The 25178-nt window shown below is 44.3% G+C and overlaps 1 protein-coding gene across 4 annotated transcripts in view; it reads right to left on the bottom strand.

The window, feature by feature from the left end:
• Positions 1–4795: 4795 nt before the first annotated feature.
• UBLCP1 (ubiquitin like domain containing CTD phosphatase 1) overlaps positions 4796–25178 on the bottom strand; it is a 27536-nt gene continuing 7153 nt past the window's right edge. For 3 of the 4 annotated variants that reach the window (XM_015410125.1, XM_015410126.1, XM_015410127.1), the window contains exons 7-11: positions 22397–22434; positions 14809–14907; positions 13655–13771; positions 8703–8830; positions 5621–5720 (exon numbers count right to left, since the gene is read on the bottom strand). In XM_015410125.1, coding sequence (XP_015265611.1) covers positions 5693–5720; positions 8703–8830; positions 13655–13771; positions 14809–14907; positions 22397–22434 — 410 coding nt within the window. In that variant the 3' untranslated portion in view covers positions 5621–5692. Of the gene's footprint in view, positions 5721–8702; positions 8831–13654; positions 13772–14808; positions 14908–22396; positions 22435–25178 lie in introns of all 4 variants that reach the window. The other variant, XM_015410128.1, reaches the window with a different exon arrangement.

Here is a 25178-nt window from a genome sequence, read left to right as displayed (position 1 = left end):
GCTCAACATCAAGAAAACTAAGATCATGGCATCCGGCCCCATCACTCCTTGGCAAATAGAAGGGGAAGTTGTGGAAGCAGTGACAGACTTCACGTTCCTGGGTGACAGCAGCCATGAAATGAAGACCCCTACTCCTTGGGAGGAAAGTGATGACAAACCTAGACAGCATAATAAAAAGTAGAGACATCACCCTGCCAACAAAAGTCTGTATGGTCAAAGCAATGGTATTCCCAGTAGTAATTTATGGCCCCGAGTGTTGGACTATAAGGAAGGCCGAGTGCCGAAGAATAGATTCTTTTGAATTATGGTGCTGGAGAAGACTCTTGAGAGTCCCTTGGACTGCAAGGAGATCAAATCAATCAATCCTAAAAGAAATCAACCCTGACTGTTCCCTGGAAGGCCAGATACTGAAGCAAAAGCTCAAATACTTTTGCCACCAAATGAGAAGGGAGCATTCACTGGAGAAGGCCCTGATGCTGGGAAACATTGAAGGTCAAAGAAGAAGGGGGTGGCAAAGGTTAGACAGTGTTATTGATGCAACGAACATGAAATTAAGCAAACTCTGGAGCACGACGGAAGACAGGAGGGCCTGGCGTGATGTGGTACATGGGGTCGCAGAGTCGGACTTGACTGTGCAACTGAACAACAAAGCTACAATGATAAAAGAATAATATTAATACCACCATTGTTTTTGATAAAATGTTATTGTAATGCAATATACTACAACTTCATTAAGTATTGTTGCTTTTTTCTAATATTTACCATTTTTCCCAAGGTTACTATGCTGCTCAGTTATTCCCAGGATATGTACGTATTTGTTACAGGTGCGCCCTCTAGTGTCTTCAGAATACCATACGTTTTTAATGCACCAATGCATATTTCACAATGTCTGCTTACTTTCTCCCCTCTCTCCCTTATGCACACTTCATTTCTCCATTCACTTAAACAATGTGAGAAATATACAGGAGGTTTCCCTGAAACTAGTATGTGAGGTAGCATGGAATTGGTTATCTCAAGGAGCGAATAGTGCCTTCAGAGAGGCTGTGCTGCCAAAGACCCAATAATTGAAGGAGAGGCCGCTAGATTCTGCACCAAGGAATTCAATGACAGGTTTGTCTACAGGTAAAAGAACTACTCGTGAACAGACAGGAAAGAATCTCTTTATGTTTTGTTCCAGATGTAGAAGACCAGTGACACAGCAATTTTTGCCCCATGTATGCAAATAACTTGTATTTATATGCCTTAACGCATTGTGTGCAGGACTGGAGATTAAGTTGAATCAAACCCTGAATACTCTGCAAAGTTGTCTGTAATTGCTACAGTGGTACCAGAATGGCACTAAAAACACACCTTGAGAAATCCATATTCAGCAGCCATAAAGAATAGGGCAGTTTTATAGAACAAGTCTACTTAAAATCTCATAGGGCCATCATGGTTTCCCATCTCTGTGTAGATGAGCATGATGGACTTCAACCATTAATAACACTTAACTACCCAAGTAAGCTTCGCGGGTGTCTTCAACGCTTTTGGAAAGTGTTTTTCCCATTTCTCCACAGCATCATGGTATACTCGTGCAACTGCAGGAGTTTCCCTGGCTTTTCTCTGATATTTTTCAAACCTGCTTTGCTCCGGAGTTTTTATTTTTATTTTATTTATTATTTATTTATGTATTTTTACCTCGCCCTCCCCGCAAGCGGGCTCAGGGCGGCTTACAGAGGGCTACAGCCCATACATAAAATCCATAAAACAATAAAAACATAGCAGCAATTATATATAACAATAGATAAATAAGTGCTTCATGGCAAGATGGTCTTTGGTAATGATGGCGTCTCTGATCTTCAGTCCTCCGGGAGCTCATTCCACCAGGTAGGGGCCGCCACTGAAAAGGATCTAGCCCTGGTCAACACAAGTTTTACCTCCCAGAGACCCGGAACCACCAACCAGTTCTGGGTCCCCGACCGAAGTGCTCTTGGGGGTATATGCGGGGAAAGGCGGTCCCTCAGGTAGGTCGGACCCTGGCCATATAGGGCTTTAAAGGTAAGTACCAGCACTTTGAAGCGGATTCGGTACGCTATTGGCAGCCAGTGCAGCGCCTTCAGCCCAGGTCGGGTGTGCTCCCATTTAGGGAGGCCCCTCATCAACCTGGCCGCCGCATTCTGCACTAGCTGCAGCTTCCGGATCAGCGACAAAGGCAGCCCCATGTAGAGAGCGTTACAGTAGTCCAGCCTTGAGGTGACTGTCGCATGGATCACTGTAGCTAGGTCATCACGGCTGAGGAAGGGGGCCAACTGCCGGGCCTGCCTCAGGTGGTAAAAAGCAGATCTGGCAGTGGCTGCTACCTGGGCCTCCATGGTTAAGGAGGAGTCCAGGAACACTCCCAAACTCCTCACCTCCAACGCTGGCACCAAAGGCACCCCATCGAAGGTCGGGAGAGAGAGCCCCAACCCCAAGCCGTTCCGACTCACGCCCAGGACCTCCGTCTTTGCTGGGTTCAACCGGCTCAGCTTGAGCCACTCAGCCACGGCCTGTAGTCCCTGGTTCAGATCTTCCAGGTCGGAGCCCAACCGGCCGCCCAACATCAGATAGAGCTGGGTGTCATCCGCATACTGATGACAACCCAGCCCATACCTCCTGGCAATCTGGGCGAGGGGGCGCATATAGATGTTAAAAAGCATCGGGGAAAGCACTGCCCCCTGAGGTACACCACATTCAAGTGGGTGCCTCTGGGACTGCTGTTCCCCTATTACCACCCTCTGTCCCCGACCTTGGAGAAAAGAGGCAAGCCATTGAAGGGCGAACCCCCGTATCCACACGTCGGCGAGGCGGTGGATCAGCAATTGGTGGTCGACCGTATCGAACGCAGCCGACAGATCTAACACCAGTGCCGCCACTCCACCTCGATCCAGATGCCTCTGGAGGTCGTCAGTAAGGGCAACCAGCGCCGTTTCCGTCCCATGGCCAGGGCGAAAGCCGGACTGAAGTGGATCCAGGACAGAAGCGTCATCCAGAAAGCCCTGAAGCTGTGTCACCACCGCCCTCTCAATCAATTTGCCCAAATAGGGCAAATTTGACACCGGCCGATAGTTGGCCAATTCGGCCGGGTCTAAAGTTGTTTTTTTCAGGAGAGGGCGGACTATCGCTTCCTTAAGTGCCCCCGGGAACCGTCCCTCCACGAGGGACTTGTTAACAATCTCCCGTATGGCACCTCGGAACCCCTCATGGCCCGCCTTAATGAGCCAGGAGGGGCACGGATCCAAGGAGCATGTGGTTGGACGCACAGTTATGAGCAATCTGTCAACTTCTTCCAGGCTGAGCGGGTCAAAGCATTCCAAACCCAACGAGGACGTGCAAGGGGCCTCAAGTTCGCTCACTGTTTCAACTGTGGCGGGGAGGTTGCGGCGGAGCACCGAGACTTTATCCGCAAAATAGCTCGCAAAAGCCTCGCAGCCGATGTCCAATTCCCTACTGTTTTGTCTGCCCTGTGGCAGAGATGTCAAAGACCGAATTGTTCTAAACAATTGAGCTTGGCGTGAGCTAGCGGACACAATCGCGGCTGCATAGAATTCCTTCTTAGCAGCTTTAACCGCCATCTCATAGGATCTCATAAACGTCCTATAGGATGTTCTTGATGCTTCGTCACAAGCACGAGCACACCGCTACACTGTGTGTAGAATGGCCAGATCATTGGTAGGATTGTCTGGCTGCCAGGAGCTCTAGCTTATTTTACCATTATGCACCACTAGATGGCAAACTAGGCTTGTTTTAGGGGCTGAGAGCTCTGGAAGAGCTGTGACTGACCCAAGGTCACCCAGCTGGCTTCATGTGGAAGAGCGAGGAATCAAACTCTGTTCTCCAGAGTATAGTCTGCTGCTCTTAACCACTACACCAAACTGGCTCTCCAGAAAGACCATAGTGTATTCGTGGGAAAATTCGGATTTCCCTGTCCCACGTGGCAGCCATTTTTCCTGACTCTGTCCCTATGGTAGCCATTTCATCCCCCTGCTACTGGGGGCTTTTTATCTTTTTTAAAAAAATCAGCAGTTAAATAACATTCTATCAATATACTACTGTATCGATAGGTGTAGCAATTTCTCCTCATTTGCAGCTTTCATTTTTTTTAAAGTCTCTATCCTCTTCCCTTGCAGAGACAAGCAAGTATACCTGTAAGAAAATGGGCTAGAGACTTTAATTTTTTTTAATGGAAACTGGTAATTCAGAGAAACTGCTACACCTATTGACACAATGCTATATTAATATGACATTCTAGTGCCAAGTTTATTTTAAAAAACTGCAAAAGCCCTACTGGTCTGGGGGAGTGGGTACTTATGAGGAATTTGGGGCACACAACCTGAGGAAACCTGCCGTGTGGTAGCCACATTGCTGCTGTGCTTTATCTGCAGCAAAGGAAAACCACAAAACCCTGTCCTTGTATGGGAGACACCAGAGTCTATAATGCTATACATCTACCCCATCCATTAGCATAATGCATGTGTTTAACAGATGAAAAGTTTTAGGCTATTTTTTCTGGTTTCACAACAGCAATAACTGTCAAGATTCTTTGCAGGAAAAAAATATGCAATACAGGTTGATCTTACTACTCCTTCCTCCAGGAGACTTCCACTGGAAGTAAAACCTCTTCTGCAAGAGGGCTACTTCACATTTAGCTGAGTAGAGTGGTCGGATTCAAACCCTGGATGTACTAAACAGACAACACCTGCTATTGTATCAATATGTTCAAGAATGACGACACTCGTTTTATGAAAAGGCATTTATTATTAGCACACCTGCTATAGTTCCTTAAGAACGATATATGCAGTCTTTATCTGAAAGAGGCAGTCTGCTTCCAAATACAAGGATGGCATGATGAGGGACTGTCAAGTAATGTGAGACAATGGTCACATCAGACTTCCACAGTGCAGGCTGAAGCAGCACAAATTACCTATCATTTTAGAACAGCTGTGGCTGAATACTGCCATTCAAAGAGACTGTATCCTCACAAAAGTAACGAGAACAGAACAACTAATGCTCATGCTTTAAGGAATTAGTACTCTGCTCTCTTCAGGTTTAAATCCTTCTGACCAGAAGCATTTTTTTTTTTAAAAAAGAATGCTTTTTGACAAAGCATTGTTATTTTCTTTTAAAATTCCTCCTATTCTCCAGTCATATGCAATGCAAGTTTTATCATCAAGATCTACACACAAAGGCGCTTTTGTCCTCTAGTGATGCTTTCTGTCATAAAACTGTCTTGCACAAAGGAACACTTGACATACTAATACATAATTAGACAGCTTATAGTTCATAGACTTAAATACCATAACAGGGGAGGGAAGAGATTTCTATAACCGAGAATGGTAGAAACTGGCTCCATAAGTAAACTTCTGGTTTGTATGTTTTGGGAGGTTTTTGGTCTGAACTTTTTCCCTGTTGCAGAACAGCATGGCTTTAAATCTTGGGAATACTACAGTAGCAGTACAGATGATATTATTTTAAATGTAACACCAGAGTAAAACACAAGAAGAGCAATCGTTTTTCTTTTCCACTGTTTGCTGTAATCTCCAGACAGAGCAAACCAATAGTAAGACCATGTGTAAAGAGTCACTCTGGTGGATAAGTCAGTGTCCAGCACTATTAATTCTAGCTTACACAGGAGGAAAGGTCAAAGGGTCTCTACATTCTGCTTCACAAATTAAAGCTATTGGCCTTGCTTCTTTGCGAGGTACCTAGAGAAAAAGACAAATAGAATATGAGATCAGACGTGAAACATAGCATTAACAAAGAAAATTCCTTAAAAACTCATGTCATACAGCTTTGGAGTGGAAAAGCATTGTTCTAGTACTGTTTTGTATTACTTAAATATAAGTAATACAAAACAGTACTAAAACAATGCTTTTCCACCCCAAAGCTGTATGACATGAGTTTTTAAGAAATAGCATGATATAAATAACCTGGCAGGACAAACAGAATTTCAAATTAATCTTTCACTTGTTGTCAAGCTCAGCAAGTTAAATTACCTCTAAAAAGGTTTCAGAAACCTTACCTTTGGGAAGTCAAAACATTCACATTTTAAACCCAAATTTAAATTCAGGGGGAGACAGTCTTTGGAACTTACATAGGAAAAATAAAGTTATTTAACAGTCATCCTTACAAATCAGCTTTCTAAAAGGACATAAAGCCATCACAAGTCTCATTGTCACACTGTTAGTAAACTTGCAAGAATATAGTGTCTTTTTGTTCCAGCAGGTATTTTAAAATTTATCACTAGTGATAAAAGCTCAAAAAAAATACACAGCTGTTGTATTGACCTCTAAATGCTAAGAAATAAGATGAACAGAATTTCTTAATCATTACCTTAAACCATATTGTGTTGGGGTCAATAAACTGACTCAGTCCAGAAAAGGCTGAAGTACTGCTGGTGATACAATTGACTAAGAAATAAGGAGTTAGCCAGTTTTGTACAGGGTTGTTGTCTAGAATCAGCTAAAATGCCACTCTGAGCTACTGGATCAAGGAGTAAACTGTCACATGAAGTCCCTTCGTCCAACTCTGATGGGTTTACCAGTTCTAGCCCTTCCTGGAAAAGTATGACCTGCACACAGTTATCTATTCCACTACATGATCCTGAGGACTCTTCAGACCATAGCTGTAAGATTACTGATCGGCAAGGATAAGGGGAAACATATGTTCCCAGTACTTAAAACGCCCAACTAGCTACCAGTTCATTCCCAGACACAACTCAATTTTCTGGCTCTCATGTTTAAAACCCTAAATGATAAAGGACCTGAGTCTCGAAAGGACCACTTATTCCCAGAAACCAGCCTGGTTATTAAGATCTGCCACAGAAACCCTGCTTTGTTCCTGATCTTCAGACAATGAGGCTGAGTGGCTACCAGAGACAGGGCATTCTGTCTAGAAGATCACTGTGCAGCCATTTGCCTGGCGATTTCACCACTGAGCTTCATAAAATGTTTTAATGTCTTCGTCCAGGTTGTTCGTGGGGCATAAAATGTTCTGCCTTCTTCTAAAAATAGTTTTAACCAAATATTGCATAGTTCCTAGGGCTCCTCATTCAGAATTATTGAGCAATGGACACTGTCAAAATAAGCATTCATCAGCCAGTTCAGCAGATTACAAAGCAACATGAAGGCCCTTCACACAACTTTACAAGTATTAAGCTCTATATTACATGCCTCCCATTGTATAGCAAATAGTTCCTAAAATGGATCATCTGTGCTAAGCAAAGGCTGTACTAGAGATGTGAGGGCCCTGGCAAAAAAAAAAAACACCAAACAAATCTGGAAAACCAGTTTTTTCTGCCCAAGGACACTTCCCCCAACTCTTCCTGATGGAAACATTATGAAATTGTGGAAGCACTAATACAACCGCCCCCCCCCACAACTCCTTTAAAGTTTTATGAAAAGGCATTTATTATTAGCACACCTGCTATAGTTCCTTAAGAACGATATATGCAGTCTTTATCTGAAAGAGGCAGTCTGCTTCCAAATACAAGGATGGCATGATGAGGGACTGTCAAGTAATGTGAGAAGGTGAAATGCTTTTTAAGAAAACACTTTACTCACTCAAAAGGCAGAGCATGGAAAACTCTGAGTTTTTGTTTTAATCAGAAAAACTGGAAAACACCAGGAAGAACTGAAGAATCTCCTACATATATTCTTTTGGAATTAGTGATGTACTAAGATAGCAAAGAGTGCAGCGGTTTATAGATCTCCTGCTTTAGTGTTGCAATTTTTGCTTGCAACTAAGATAAAACTAAGATGTTTATACTTTGAAATTCCATAAATAAGCTAATTAATATAATTTTATAGGCTAACAAATTTATAAATGATGCACTTTATGTTGTCAAAGCCGTAAAATCATTTTGGTTTGACAGGAAAGTGTTGCATCTATTTTAATTTCCCTCAAAAATAGGAAAAAATGGGTTCTCAGGACTTCACAATTCCTGCACAGTATATTAATCTTTTTAAATGCTTACAACCTTTTGGCACATTAGAAGGCTATGGGGAGTTGTAGAAAGTCTGTATCCAAATGCTTCATCTAATAAGAGAAAGAAGAGCAACAACCCATAATGGCCCAAAGATTTCATGCAGAAACAGGAAAAGTAGGCAGCAGCTCAGCTCTCAGGAAAAATGCTTTTAGTGGTAGCTCCTTTCCTGTTAAACTAAAATGCCAGTAAGCATTTTTACCAAGTCAACTGCAGTTAAATATCAAGCAAGAAATGTAGACTGCCAAGACACGTACAGGATATGCAGCAAGCAGAACCTGAGAAGTGCAGAGCATTCCAGCTTGAATCAGCAAAAACGTTTTTATTGTGTATCAACAGATGCCACACCAAGGTCACTGGGTCTTTATTTTATACCTATTATCTAACTGAAGGAAACCCTACTTGTTCATGTTTTGGTTGCTCCATATGGTGAACTTATCAACTTTACATGACTTATACCCCTACCTCCCCACACACATATACGAAAAAGCAAAGTGCTATTAAATTGGCACTTTAAGAACATACTCAAGTTTGCTTAAGGCCAAAGCTGTAGATGGAAAGGCAAATAACTCAGTTCTGGCAACAGATCCACATCTCCTGACCCCTGCTGATGGACCTGACATTAATCCTGATTGGGCCAGAAGGCAGGGCAGGCTGACATTGCCATAATACAGTACTGGGCAAGAACAACATTAATCCTTACCTTTCCCAGTGTTTGTGGTTCAGCTCTAAAAAGTCATCTAATTTTGCTATTTCCTTGAGGTACTGAGTAAGTTTTAGAAGCTCCTTATCTTTATCTCTGTTTAAATGTGCCTTCATGAAGGGCTTTATCTGTTAAGACAGAACACAGGCATGAATGACTTGCATTTTTAAAAGATGAGTACAAAATTTAAGAGTAAATCATTGCAACCTTTGCAGGCTGAGCCTGGGACTAAAGCTGGCTACTGCCACCACTAAAATTCAGTCCAATGACTGGCACTAAATGGCTCTATCATGCCAGGCAGCCTCCATCCTTCCCTTCCAGCAGCAATCTGCAATGACCTCTACTATTTCTGTGTTCACAAGTTAACAGACAAAGAGACATTGACACTTCCAGCAACATTCACGGCAGCACAGCAACTGAGTTCAAAAACAGCAGTAATTTCAAAAGCCATAATTCTCCTTTGCTGTAGGATTCACACTCCTGAAGCTGAATTTGCAAGTGTTCTGTTTGCACTGAGTAGTTCTATTTATATGGAGGGAGCAGGGGAAACTGATAATTTATATTTGTGGAACAAATTTTAATATGAGGCCCACTGCTGAGTATTAATAATCATGGTCAAATACTAGATTTACAAAAAATCTATCCCCCCCCCCCTTTCGGGTCAATCAGGACCACCAAGGCATCTAACAACTAAGAATAGTATAGAAACACATCAAAAATGGGTTAAAAACAAAACTAAAACACACACACACGTATTTTAGTATATTTTATTTAGTATATTCTATTATATATATAACAGAGAAACATCACTCAAAAACACAGGGCAGGAAGGAGAGCTAATTGAGGAAAGGCCAGGCAAAACATAAAAGTCTTCACCTGTTGGCCAAAGACAGTGATAAAAGGAGACAGATAAATATCCCCGTGCAGGAAGTTCCACAATCTCAGCTCCACAACCAAAAAGGCCCTCTCCCAGGTTGCCACCCATCTAATGCCAGCAGACAAGGGCACCCAAAAGCAGGACCTCAGAAGATGACCACAGCAGTTGGGGAGGTTCATATAGGCAGTCCTTAGGTACGGTCGCCCAGCACCTTGCATTGGGTCTAGAAACAGTGACGACAGGCCAAGGCTGGATTGATACGGTCTCTACAACCCGCTTCAGTCAACTTCCTAGCTGCAGCATTCTGTATCAACTGAAGTTTCCCAACAAGTTCAAGAGCAGCCCCATGTAGAGCTCATTACAGTAATCTAATCGAGATGTAACCAGGACATGCACCATGGTGGCCAGATCTTTGCTGCTCAGGAAATACTCCAGTTGTCTAACCAGTTAAAGCTGGTAAAAGGTACTCCTGGTCACAGTGGCCATGTGGTTATCCAGCAGTAGGACCGGGTCCAGCACCCCCCCCCCCAAGCAATGGACCTGCTCTTTCGGGGGAGTGCAATCCCATCAAGAAAAAGAGACACCCTCAGTTCCCGGGTCAGTCCTTCTGCTCACCAGTAGCACTTCCATTTTGTCCAACCAACCAAGTAATCCCATTGCCTGTACCCCTTTTCTGAGTACTCTCTTCTCCCCCCCACCCCCCGCTGCTAGCTCTTCCTACTCTCCCTATGATAATTAGCATTCTGCTATGCTTCTACAGAGTGGCACTAGTAGTGAATGCCTCCCTCCCTTCCAGTTTCCACTAAGTCCCAGAACACAGCCTTGCATCTTGGAGATTATGCAGAGAGCAATTTTTCTTCCAGCTTTAGAACTGCAGGCTCTAATTTCAGAAGATAGGGGGAAAGTACCCTACAGGCACCATCCATAATTCAACCTGCATGGAACTGTCAGTTGCCATTTCACCAGGTAAACCAGACCTCCTTAGCCAACAGGACATGATTTTTACTTGCCACCTATGGCCAAACGAATAACCACTGCAGGACTGAGTTAGTAATTAGCTCACCTTTAAAGCTGTCAAAGTGCACAGTAAACTTGAAAACTATAACTTAGGCAATATATATTTACTTAGAAATATTTTACGCTGCTTGTCCATGTAATCTGCCCAAGACGGCTTACAAAATAAAATGTAACATAAAATATTAAAAGTTGTTAATTGAAGCCCAGCATTAAAAAGCCAGCCAAACAAATAAAAACAAATAATTGAGCAACTTATAATGAATTTAATTGTTTTCAGGCTAAAGAACCTTGTACAAATAGAGTTAGAAGATCAGGTCATCAATTAAAAATTTGGATAAATACAAACATTTTGGCCTGGCACTTAAAAAAGAGTAGCTCAGGCACCAGGCAAGGCTCAAGGGACAGGGCATTCCATAGCCACGTTGCCACTTTAGGAAAAGCCCCACCTTTCACCACCCACCTCAGCTACTGAAGGTGGGGACATAGACAACAGGATTTGTGAGGAAGATCTTGGCTTGCTTTGCATGCAGAAGGTCCCAGGTACAACCCCTAGCATCTTCTCTTCAATTTAAGGGGTTTTCAGATGACAGGGTAGAAAGAGTCTCCAACCTGAGAACTTGGGAAGCATAAGCATATATGGCAGAGTATAAGGAGAGCATAAAGCAGCTTCATTTGCTTCTGTTAATCTCTAACCCAATACCATCTTTTTTGCCAGGCAGTGGCTCCAGTACAGACTGCCATCTGAAATCCTTTCAACTGGCGATGACAGGAAGTGAACTGGGACTTTCCAACATGGCCTACTCCCAGGCAGATACATTATTTCAGATTTTGGCCTACAGATCCTTGTAAATAGGTCACATTACTGATATTTTCTTTTATGAGGAAAATTACTGTACATTAAGTACTATGAAAACACAAAATCACTGACAAGAGAATTGTCATAGTCTCTGTTGCAGTCATCTCTGAGGGTGACCATGTCCTTCGGAGAGTCTCACAAAACTCATTCCATGCACTGCTTGTCACATTTATCAAAAGCTTGTGGACAATAAGCTAATCCCGCACGGAATGGCTTATTAAATTCTGTTGCCTCTGGTAGAACATCTGATCTCAATTCCTTCTGCAGCAACATTGCTCATCGACAGTCACCTCCAATTTGTCTTGCTGTCAATAAAGTCTGAGCTGTAGCACACCAGCTCTGTTTTTCCCATGGGGAGGCAATGATACTGTTCTCTCAGCAATGTGCTCCATCAAGTCTCCATCCAGATGAGTAGCATTTTAAGGCAATTTGCACTCATCCGTCACTATTTTTCAAAAACTGGATAGGCGTTACAGAGGATAATGCTAACATCACAAGAGCCAGGTATCCCTTATAGGACAGTGACGTGGGAGGGAAAAAGTCACTAAAATACAACTTTGTTGACGACGTTTCATAACATCTAATATCTCAATATAAAATTAGAGCCTTACCCTGGAATCCATCATTGGCTACTGTACCGTGCTGATATTTAAGATACGATGGGACCAGACAGTAGTCTTATAAGATATTGCTGACTGGTTACCTGGTTATGGATAATACTTGAAAACTATGTTCTGTCATCTTACATGTAATATCTATGCATAACACCTTAGAATTGTTTATGATTTTAATCTGTTTTTAAATTTTTTATGTAAGCCACCCTGAGCCTGCCTTGGCAGGGAGGGCAGGGTATAAATCTAATAAATAAATAAATAACATGTATAGGCTGAGCCTTAGCTTCATTCAAACCAAGCATCTCCCCCTATTCTTTAAAATGTCTCTCTTAGGTCCCTACAGGACCTGCCTCCAATTTCATTATAGCAAAAGGACCTTTATTCTGCCGCTACCCCAACTCCATATTTCAAGTGACTGATTGATTTATTTTTATCCCGCCCATTTCAAGTGGAATCAACAGGTATGAAAGAGAGCAACTACAGCACAGTGACTAAGAAACCAGTGTGTGAACCTGGTTCCTTGGTTTAAAACTGAAGTCTGTGATGAACTCATTGAGTGGCTTTAGAGATTGTGGATTGAGTGGCTTTAGAAATTGTGGATAAAAGGATATTTTGTCTAATTTGCAATACAGGGATAATGTTATGGATCTTCTGTTAAAGATTACTGAGATAACATATGTGAAGTGCTTTGAACATTTAAGATTATATACATGCAAAACATATTTTAGCATCTCATCATTTCATTTTATTCTGTCCGCCCAAGGATGCTTTGCATCTGCCATGCATCTTGAGATACCAGGCATCTCCACCCCTTGCATATCATTCAAACCCCGAATTTCCACAGGATCCACAAAAGCAACTGCAGAAACATTTTGGCTATGTGCAAAGACCACCACAATTCTATATGAAGTTCTCGGAAACTACAACATTTTCATATAAGTGATAAACTGCAATGGCTGAGGCATTGGTCCTGGATCTGAGAAATTTAAAATTTGAACAACAGGTCACAAGATGTTCTGAAGCAAACCACTTTCTCACCCTAACCTGCCTTACATTTGTTATGAAGTCAAAAATGCTTCCCTGTAGAAAGGGCAGGAGACACATGTTACATAACAATTCATATTTGGTGCCACCTCATTCAATCTTTGGATTCGTATGTACAATTTAAAGAAAAAGGTAACACACTGTTAATCCAAAAGCCCATGCTCTTGGGCCTGCCAGTTCTGTATATGAAAGGGGAAGAGCAGCATGTGCAATAGAAAAGTTCCTTTGCTTTGGACTGGACCCTGTGACTCCTACTGGCTGTACTCTGATGGAGGAGGGAGAATACATAGACACTGGCCATGATCATACAACAGTGACTTGCCACCCAACCAGCAATCAAGCAAACTGGATCAAAGGCCTGTATAGTTTCATTTTCCTCCTACAGCTGAGATTTTCCACATTTTCTTTAACTCAGTCTAATACATAAAACAAAAGGTGCTTCTTTGTATGTACCCCTTACAATGGTAAACTCACTTATCAGTTTACAACTTATTCAGGCTTACATCCTTTACAGTTTGTATTTCCCAATAATGTTAAAAATTACCTTAAGTCCATTTTGTGGATTCATCAGAAAATTTCGTCCAATGTCATCAAACATGATCGTATTTTTCTTATTGTAAAACTCTGAAAATTTGCCCCATATAACACCCAGAGGTTTCACCTGCCAAAAGAATATTGGAGCAATCTTTCAGTAAAATCTCAGTCATTTATACGGTACTTTCATTCTGCAAAATTCTTTAACATCTCCCTCATTCAGACTCCCAAACAGTCCATTTCACAAGAACTTTTCTTCTTCAATATTTGTATCCAACCTTTGCCCAAGAAATTCAGGATAACATACATGGATGAGGCAATTCCATTCCCCCCCACACACCCTCATGAAGTAGATCAGGCTAAGAGAAAATCCTACCTATTTGCCCAATTCAAACCCCATTCTATAATCACTTGCTCCCAATTTGCCCAGAAGCCACTCTAATACTTTACTTATACATGTATGCATTTTAAAGCATGTCTTTCATTCATTTATGCAAGTTGCACCTTTAGCCTCTATTCACATTTATTCTGTAGACAATCAGAGCCATCTACTGAATTCATTTACTATAGAGAAGCCCAAAACCCATCAATGATTAAAACGAGACTATTTCATGGGAAAACCAGGATATAATTTAAATTGAAGAACAGTGATTTCAGAAGCTATAGGAAGTATGAAGCAGCAGAACATCTCTCTTGACTTCTCTGAGCACTCCATATTCATTATTTTGGATACATTCATGTAAAGAAAACCTCTAACATTCCTCAGCTACCTACCAATAAGCAGTCTGAGCTGATAAGAGACAGCTTGCCCTGTACATAGTTATTAAATTTATACAAGCCATAACTGGTACTCCGCAAGCAGAAAAAGGTACACAACAGTGAGGTGACAACACAGCAACTCAAGCCCTAAGCCACAAGCGAAACACACAAATCCTGCTTCTTTGAGTCATTTCTAAATACAGACACCATATTGTGTGGTATTTGTCGCATACCAGTTCAGAGCTGTGTACACGGACAGTTCCATCAAAACGTTGGAGGGCAGATGTTCTTGCCTTACAGGGAGAGGCTTGGCTGTCTGGCCCTTCCCACTTCCTAACTCTTCAAACATAAAGAATGGATTTTGCTGCTTCCAAATATAAACAAAATGAAAAAAAAAATTCTTACATCAATTAATCCTCGCCTTGGAGTATGCACAGTTATCATGGCAGCACTGTCCAACATGAAGGTTATCTTGTAGTTTGCATTGTTGCTCACTCCCAGTTCCTGTATGGTAAAGACAACTGATATTTCACACAAGGGTTATTTCACTGGCTGTGATTTACAGACCTTTTACAATTCCCAGATCAAGTAATGAGCAGTAAAGGATGACCCAAGCCATGCTATAAATAGAGGCCTACTCTTCTCTCCAAGGAGAATTTTTATTATGGAATCAAAGCCACTTGTAAAAGCTGCTATGAGTCCCCACTGAGCGTGCACAATGCAATCATAAAACTGTTCTAGGGAGAAGACTGGTTTGGCTCCGACTCATTCCTTGGGGTCATGTTGTACTTCTGGCAAGAGCAACAGAGCAAAGGAGAAGACTGTGACATTGTTACCCACACAGAACTAACTGAAGGAGTTGCCCCTGCTAAGCCCAACAATGAAAATACAGCCACTACAGCAGGGGTCCCCAGCCCTTTTGAGCCTGCAGGCACCTTGTGAATTCTGGCGAGGGGCGCAATCACAACATGGCTGCCACAAGAGGCGGAGCCAACCACAAAATGACAGGGGAATAGGATTGTGCATAACTCTAATAGTAACCCCAACATTTCAGGCAGAAGCTAGATGTCTTTTTAAATGGACAGATTGTTTTAAAATGTGTTCCTGCACACACACAGCCTACCTTCATTCATGCAGTGAGCAACTTTTTAAAAACCTACACGGCCATGGGCAATCAGAAGCCCTGGTGGGCAAAAGCCTCCCCTGGCCCCACCCACTTTCTGAAAACACTTGTGGGTGCCAGAAATGTCACAGCACCCACAGGCACCACATTGGGGACACCTGCACTAGAGGGCACCCTGGATTTCATTATTTTCCATTTCATTTGTGCTACATTCAAGCACAGAAAGCATAAAAAAATTAGTTACCCCAGAAAGGGCATTCAAAAGATCAAAACAAGTTGATGCTAACATTGGCTTTGAGACAGAGCGGCTGTTTCTGGGAAATGCCTGCTGAAAGAAAACAAGCCATTTCAAAGCAGAGGGGAAGGAGAAAACAATCATGTCCCTCTCTCTCTCTCTCAAGTTTTTCACATACATTATTTCTAAAGTTAAAATACAACACTAAGATCTCCAGACAAATTATAATGCAGATCTTTTTTTATTGCTACACACTATTTTTGTACCAATATTACGATTCAAAACAAGTACAAATAAATAGGTACAACCAGATGTTATGTGCTGAATCTGGAATGAATGGATCCTGGCAAGACTGCCTCTCATGTTAGATCAGACCAGAGTAGATAAGATTCTCTATAATTATTAGGGAGGGAGGTGAAAGGATCCAGATAAATTGACAAACTCTAGATACCCTGAATACAACTGTAAGAGAATTCAGGGGACCAGAACATACCATTATGACTATCTGATTTTTTATCCATCCAAGCTATGTGGGCTGAGACACATCTAGTCTCCAAGGGATATCTGGAGCTTTTGGATGTACAGAGGTCTTTGTAACTTGTGTTCCACATATGGACATACAGCCTACCTTCAGCACACTGCTACTCTGACTGGGAACTCTCCAGAGAACTCTTCCATATCACCTACTACCAGATCCTTTTAATTGGAGAGGCCGAGAACTACCACATGCCAAGCAGATGCTTTATCACTGAGACCTGGCTGTTCCCTCAAAAGGGGCTGAATTATATTAAGTGAATTCAAGGGCTTACAAGTAGAAAATGCATACCAGTACAGACTTTGTAATTAAATCTACTGGCCAAAAAGCATTCCCAATTTTATGGTGACTTTCACAAAAGGTGGTAGAACAGTATTTTAGCTTCCTGTGTCAATATGATGCTGAGCTACAATGAACATATTTATATAATACTTGTAAATTAGATTAGAAATTGCACACAAAGCATTTTCTAGTACAAGGGAGATAAAACCACTCATATTCCTGCTACCACTTGTGAAAGTGATCCAAACAGTTAATACATAGTGAAAATCAATCATGAACACACTGAAGGGATGATGTCTATAGCTGGCCTGTGCAAGAGCATGGCAACTCCACTTTTTTTACAGCCCCACACAGACAACTGAAGCAAAAATTTCTTGAGCCCTCGGTGGGTTGCTTACATTCATGCTGCCATAAACTGCGCAAGTTTACTGAACAGGAAACTGGCTTCAGCTCATGAAAATTATGCACAGGTTACCTGAATACCAGCTGAATTCATTAAATATATACAAGGGAAAACCAGGGAGCTCACACTGGATTATGGATGCAGAGGTCCAAGAAAACCCAGGAAACACATGTGGCATTTTATTACCACCTATAAGAGCTTTGCTGTTTTTCCAACTTAAAAATTTTGGGGAAGTACTGGAAAACACCTCCTATGAAAAACTTCTTCTGGACTGAGTGAAGTGGTTTTTAAGACAAGGTGTACTCACCCAGAATACGAAGTCTGTTTTATCTAACAGAATCTATAGCATTAAAGAATGCCACTTTCTCTGTACACTGTAGACCCATGTATTCATTGTTTCAGTATGACTAATTTTGTCTACGTTTAAGTATAATACACTACTGAATATTTCAATGCTTTCAATGTTATAAAATATACAAGTGGGGACCCACAAGAAACTTGCAGGAGAAGCTATCGCATTCCCCTCACCTTTGCTTCCTTTCCTCTCTCCCAACTTCTCTTCCACTTTCTCTCTCCTGTCACCTGATCTTACCCTCTCTCCTCTGTTCCTGTCACTTCTCTCTTTCTGCCTCCACCCATCACTCTCTCTTTCTGCCCCCCATAACTCTCCCAATCACCCACCTGCTCCACCCCACACACCAGCAGTAGCAGCGGCAACTCTCTAGGAATCACAACAGATCTCCCAACTATAGAGATCAGTTCTCCCGTTAAGGTTGCCAGCATCAGGAGGAAATGGATGCTTTGGAGGGTGGAGTCTATGGCATTATGCCTGTCCGAGGTCCCTCCCCTCCTCAAGCCTCAACCTCCCCAGGCTCCACCTCTCAAATCTCCAAGTATTTCCCAACTTGGAGTTAGCAAACCTATCTACTTCCCACCCAACAGCCAACATTATTATTGTTATTATTATTGTTATTATTATTATTATTACATGTTCCATTAATGCCAATCCTAACCTAGGGCCACATACATACCTGCCCCTCTGTCCTCAGCTTTCTGTTGCCTCCTCGCTGCAACCCCTACCCAGGAAAACTATGGTTTTCTCCACACTGGGGACCAAAACAGCTTATATTATTCTTCTCTCCTCCTTTTTATCTGCATAACTACCCTGTGAGGTAGGTTAGGCTGAAAGTATGTGACTGGTCCAAAATCACCCGGTCAAGTTCCACAGTGAGATGGAGATCTGAACCTGGGTCTCGCAGACCCTACTCTGAAGTTCTAACTGCTACACCACACTGGCTTTCATAGGGTGGATGCTGTTAAACAGGAGCAAGCAGACAAGCACACTTAAGTCAATAAAGTCAGGTGATATCATCACCCAGAGGTTGCTGCCAGGCCTAGGATTGCCAACCTCCAGGTAGAACCTGGAGATTTCCCAGAAAGAGATCTGTCCCCCCACCCCACCCCCACTGAGAAAATGAATGCTTCGGAGAGTGGACTTTGTGGCATTATACCATGCTGAGGCCTCCTCCCTCCCCAAACCCTGCACTTCTCAGACTTTATCACAAAAGCTCCAGGACTTTCCCAACCTGAAGCTGGCAAGCCTAGTCAGGCCTGGGCCCAATGAATCCTCCCGCAAGGCCAGATAGGCCTGGAAAGGACCCTGTCCCCCCTTCCTTTTCACTCACAGAAACTGAAATATGGAATACTGCGGTAGGCTAGCGACAGCCACCAAGGGAATCCATTTTTTAAAACTATACTTGCTACTTTTATCATTTTTGGATTTTTTTAAAACTATCCAATGTATTTTTTTAGATTTCACATTTTTCTGCAAACCCGGGGCCTTTTTCAGGTTTGCAGAATGGTATGTCTTGCCCTTTCACAGCTTTCATCAGCAGATTCAAGTACTCAAAGATGTGGCCAACTTCGCTATTAGAATACATCCAAACATGCTGCTAGCTTCATTATGACTATATGGGACTGTCTAAAAAACATACTATTTTCTTTGCTACAAAAATTGTGTTTTCTCTCACAATACAGGAACTAAGATACACACAGTAAATAGTATAGAATGCAGTAGGGTGTAAAGGTAAAGGTAAAGGTTCCCTTGCTCGAAAGCCAGTCGAATCCGACTCTAGGGTTGAGGTGCTCATCTCCGTTTCAAAGCCGAAGAGCCAGCGCTGTCCGAAGACGTTTCCGTGGTCATGTGGCCGGCATGACTAAACACCAAGGTGCACGGAACGCTGTTACCTTCCCACCGAAGTGGTACCTATTTATCTACTTGCAATTTCTTGCTTTCGAACTGCTAGGTTGGCAGGAGCTGGAACTAGAGACAGGAGCTCACCCTGTCTTGCGGCACCCGGGTCTTGAACCGCTGAACTACTGACCTTCCACAGCCTGCAGTTCAGCGTCTTAACCACTTGAGCCACCGCAGCTCCCCCTTATTAGTATTGGGCTTATTTGTAATTCTGCTTGTAGAAAGCTTTTATACTTACAAATTTCATAAAAATCCCAAGTAGTAAAACTGTAAATGCTAAGTTAGAAATAATAAATAACGAAATATGTTGCTGAAGCAGTAAAACAGCAAGTTTAGTGCTAACATATTTAATTCTCAGCATGGCCAAATCTGTGGATATTTAAATTCAGAGACTAAAACTTCAAACAGACGACATAGCTGTTTCTACAAACGGGAAAATGCCCCAGGTTTGCAGACAAATCTGAAATCTTTTTAAAAATACACTGGAGCTAACCCCCACCCCCCAAATAGCAGCAGTGCCTGTAGCTTTAAGGAACCAGTGCTGTCTGGTCATTGCTGGGCAACCACCTGGTATTGCCTGCCTTCAAGCATCTGTTTCTCTCATTAAATGCCAGTAGGACAGAGCCCTTTCCAGGGTTGTTCTGGACTTTGAGGGGAGGACTCAGCAGGGCCAGGCCCATCACCAACCATGGGACACTCGCTAACTCATCCATGCCAGGCTGCTTGCTACGATTCAACAGCAGCTTCCCTATGAAAGTCACCATGGTGTAGTGTTTACAGTTTTATACAAGGAACCGGGAGACCAAGGTTCAAATCATCACTTTGCTGTGGAAGCTGACCTGGTGACCTTGGGCCAGTTCCACATTCTCAGCTTAATCTACCTCACAGGGTTGTCATGAGGACATAATGAAGGAGAGGATAATTATGTAAGCTGCTTTGGGTCCCCTTTGTGGGGAAACACATGATATAAACGCAATAATAACTATAGCTGATGGGGGGGCAGATTAAGGTACGTTGTTCGGTTTGAAGGAGAAGAGGAAGCGGAGAAAGGTGAGGATATGGGAGCTGCCAAGAAGAAAGAAAGAGGAAATAGTGTGGGGAAGAGGATATAGGGAAAATGAGGTAACCCTCACAAGTCTTTGCTGATTTCCCACCACACAACTGGGCCATGCCCAGTGGCCAGGACTGTGCTACTGGGCCATAATTTTCCCAGACAGAGGCTGCCAGGAGAGGGAAGGAGAGAAAGCTGATGACAGAGTTCAGATAAAGGTAAATTGGCTGATGGGTGGGAAGGCGAGAAGGAAGGAAGAAAAGAGGAGAACCTATGGGGGCTGCCAGGGAATGAAAGAAGGAGAGAAGAGACTGGATTTATACCCCACCCTTCACTACCCAAAGGTGTCTCAGAGCGGCTTACAAACTCCTTTTCCTTCCCCTCCCCACAACAGACACCCTGTGAGGTAGGTGGGGCTGAGAGAGCTCTTGAAAGAAACTGCTCTTTTTTTCAAGAATAGCTCTTATCAGAACTACGGCTTGCCCAAGGTCATCCAGCCAGGTGCAAGTGGAGGAGTGGGGAAACAAACTCGGTTCTCCCAGATTAGAGTCCGCGCACTTAACCACTACACCAAACTGGCTCTCCAGAAAGGAGGAGAAGAAAATGAGATGGACCCCTCAAGTCCTTGCAGGTTCCCTAATTGTTGCACCGTTTTCTCCCCGACATTTATTTTTCCCATGATTTAAAAACTTCTAGAAGTCTTACATCTACATAATTGATACAGGGGGCCAGGCAAAGAAGAGAGAAGGATCTTTCTTTCCTTACTTTTATTTCATCTACTAAGAGCAAGGCCCGTTTTAGGACCAATACAACGAGCCCTAGGACGCGAGACCTCTGTGAGCGTGGGCAGTGTCCTCCGGGGTAGCTCCCCCACTGGCCATCCTGGCGGCAAGGCAGTGGCCGCACAGTCACAGGCCAGCCACACGCATTGTTCCTGGGCCGGCGGGGGCCAGCGAGGCGGGAGGAGTGGCAGCGGCGTGAGGGCCCTCCACGGCGGTTCGGCCGCATGCCGCCTTTGAGGGGAATGAGGCCCAGGCCCACACTGTCGGCCCCCTGGCGAGACCTCAGGCTCGAGGGGCAGCAGAACGGGTCGGCACTGTCTCCACGGCGGCGGAGCACCAGCAACGTCGGGGCCACTTCGAGCACTCCACGGCCCAGCGCAGTGCCAGGCCCCGTGTGGGTGTTGGCCGGGCAGCGAGGTGTACTGGGCATCGGGCGGTGACGACGGGCGCATGAGGATCAGCCTACGGTCCCCATTTTCTGCCCTCCCCACAGAGTCCAGGGTGGAGGGGCGATGGAATGGCCCGCCACTGCCTGCTTGTCCGGTCGGGTGGCGGCATCCCACGAGCCACCTCCAGCGCCGTCAGACCGGTGGCCCCCGCCCAATGGCAAGGCACCCAGCTACCTGGAGTTGGCCTCCCAGCAGGATTGGCATAAGCCTCAGATGCATCTAGCCGCCAGAGCGTCCATCCCACCTGGCGGCTCCCTGGAGAGTGATGGTGAGACGCTGCCCAGCGGGTCTGTGGGTGGGACGGAGGCGACAGAGGGAGGCAATGCGGCCAGGGGAATGGTCCCCCTCCTGAGTGACAGATCAGGGACCCAAAGGCTGGGGAGGGGTGTGGAAGAGTCACACGAAAACTCTTTCATATATAAGGAGAAATTCTGCATATCTATATTGCCATGTCCTTTAGGCTCCATCTCCACAAGACAGCTTAAAGGACCCAGGAGGGAAACGTACTGTTGTTCTGGGAGCAGGTTCTGATCCCCTGTGCCAAGTACCAAAGAGTCTGCACAAACGTACTACTGTAGAATATTTTCAGTTCAAACTTAGGCCATTCACATAGTAGGCAAGCTTGCTATTCACAGGGCATGTACATAAACAAAGGGAAACCTGCATTCCCAAAAGAAAGCAGTTCCCAGTGTACTTAATTAGTTTGATTTAAAATGTTCTGTATGTAATTATGCCAAACTGATAATTACTACAGGGTCTTGATTTAAAGATCATTGCTAATTTTAAGAAACTTCCTAAAATTCTGGAATTCCAGCTTTCACACACACAGGCATACCAAGCACTAGCTAAAGTACAAGAGTGTGCACACACAGATCTTACCTTCATTTTAGCTTCAATCCACTTCATATTAGTAGCAGCTGAAAGAAAAAGACAGACTTTTCAAGTAAGTGAAATGAACAAAGATGATTAAAACAGGTGTTTTTACCAAGATCACATCTAGGGTGCAAACGTGAGAGCCGGTGTGGTGGTTAACAGTGTCAGACTAGTATCTGGGAGACCAGGGTTCAAATCCCCACTTGTACAATAGAAGACCGTTAGGTAACCTAGGGCCAGTCACAAACTCTCAGCCTAAACTACCTTACAGGGATAAAATGAGGGAGAGGAGAACCTGCTCCCCCCCCCATCACAGTATTTATACCACATAGAACTGTGTTTTATCAAGCCATTACAGAGGGAAAAGCATCTTGGGGTCATAGTGCTCAATGAAAGTGTCAACCCAGTGTGCTGCAACAGTGAAAAAGACAAACTCTATGTTAGGGATTATTAGGAAAGGGACTAAGAATAAAATGGCTGATATTGTAATGTCCTTGTATAGACCTACGATACAGCCTTATTTGGAACTAGCAGTAAAGCCCGTTGTGAAAGCAATACAACGAGATCTAGAAAGAGGCTTTGGGGCAGTGCTCTGGCTTTGGGCAAACAGTGTCAATTTGCTGTGGTGACCTCAGCAGGGTATAATGACAGAGTCCACTGTTTTCTCCAGAGGAACTGATCTCTGCTACCTGATGAGCAGTTGTAATTGTGAGTGATCTGTAGCCCTCCCCTGGAGATTGGCAGCAATTGTTACCCAGGACAAAATGGCTGGTTTGGAGGGTGTAGTCTATGGCATTCTACCTGTCTGAGGTCCCACCCCTCTGCAAACCCCACCCTCTCCAGGCTCCACCCCTCAAATCCCCAGGAATTTGTCAGCATGTAGTTGGCAACCCGATCTCCTTCCCAGCTAACCATCAACCTACCATTATCTGCCCCTTTGACTTCAGCTGACTTCTGCCCTCCCTTCTGCAGAGCAGTTGTAATACTGAGTGTTCTCCAGGCCTCACCTGGAGATTGGCAACAATGGTTTCCTATGTGGGACTGACTGGTTTGGAGGGTGGAGTCTATGGCAGTGTACCTGTCTGAGGTCCCACCCCTCCTCAAACCTCACCCTCCTCAGGCTCCATCCCTCAAATCTCCAGGAATTTCCCATCTGGAGTTGGCAACCCTATCAGGACTGGCCCCAATGTGTTTTCTCCCAAAGGCCAAAGTAGGTGACAGGACCAAGCTTAGTTGCCTACCAACAGGCACTGAGGGGAATGTAGGGTTGCCAGCTCTAAGGAGGGAAATACCTGGAGGTTTGGGGGGTGGATTCTGTAGAGGGCAGCATGGGGCGGGGGGGGGCGGAAGGACTCAGCAGGTATAATGTCATAGGGTCTACCCTCCAAAGCAGCCATTTTCTCCAGGGGAACTGATCTCTGTCATCTGGAGATCAATTGTAACAGTGGGAGATCTCCAGGTCCCACCTGGAGATTGGCAACCCTAGGGGAAAGTCAGCTGCACAGCAGGGGGTTGAAGAGAATGGTTTGATGGCTGCTGGGCCAAGATTGGCAACAATAGTTCCCCAGGAGCCCCATCGTAAATGCACCAAACAATTCCTAAAGATTTTCCAAAGCACTACTCTGTTGATAAATTGCAACACTTTGAATTAGCACCAAAGCTTTTAGAGCTCTCCAGCTGTCACCTGGAGACTGGCAACAGCTTGTCTGGAGTGTGGGCAGTATGGCATTGTATCTGTCTGAGGTCCCCCTCTTCCTCCTCCTCCTCCGACCCCACCCTCAGCAGGCTTCAACCCTATGTCCTTTCCAGGCAACCATCAGCCTACCTTTATCTGCCTGTCTGTCTTTACATTCCCCCCCCCCCGGCCTCTGCCTAGGGAAAGGGCAGTCTTTCCCTGCAGTGGGAACCAAAGCAGCTGACATCATTCTCATCTCCCCCGTATGATCCACACAACTACCCTATGAGGTATGTTATGGTTGAAAGTATGTGAATGGTCCATAGTCCCCCAGGCAGCTTTTAAAACATGAACCTGGGACCTGCACACCATCTGTGGCAGTAATGGGGTGACTGCTGGCACCTTTTCCTATCATTTTTTGCCTTGAGGTATTCTGCTTGTGGTGTGATCTGTCTTCTTTGTGGTGTGGCGTGATTGTGTCATTGGGTTTGTTTCTTTTAAAGGGGAAGTGATGTGTTGTGAGTGAGGACATATGTTACCTCAGAATACAGTAGTTCCCATATGCAACTGAAAATTCCAACTGCCTTGCGGGGGGGGGAGTTTGAGGTGTGGAATGGAGTGAAGTCCAATCAGCTTCCATATGCAAAAGACCTTGAAACGCTGGGCGGGACTGCACAAAGCAGCCAGTCAACCCAGCCAGTGTCTTATGAGTGGCAGTTCTTCCGGCCAAACACTAAAGGCGGGCATTTTAGAACATTGGTCCCCACTACTGCTTTATTATAAGGGAGAGATACTGTGTACAGTTCATTGCAAAAAGGATATTGCAGAGCTGGAAAATAGTACAGAGCAGGGGTCTTTTGGGGCCAGAGTGCACTGGGGTACTGCTCCGGCAGCCCAGGAGCCGACGCAAATGGTGGCGGTGGGCAAGCACCGCCCCCAGCTCCCCACGCCGAAGTGCTGTGGCCCAGGGGAGGCCCGGAGAGCCCCGCAGCTGGGTCCCCCAGGCCTGTGCAGGAGCACTGGGGTCAGGGGAAGCCCGGAGATCCTCGCAGCTGGGTCCCCTGGGCCCACGCAGGAGTGGTAAGTAAGCGATCGGGTGGGGGTGGCGGGGGC

This window comes from Gekko japonicus, unplaced genomic scaffold, assembly GCF_001447785.1.
Source record: "Gekko japonicus isolate JY-2015 unplaced genomic scaffold, Gekko_japonicus_V1.1 scaffold510, whole genome shotgun sequence".
Lineage (NCBI taxonomy): Eukaryota > Metazoa > Chordata > Lepidosauria > Squamata > Gekkonidae > Gekko > Gekko japonicus.
This window is presented reverse-complemented; position numbering and strand designations above follow the sequence as displayed.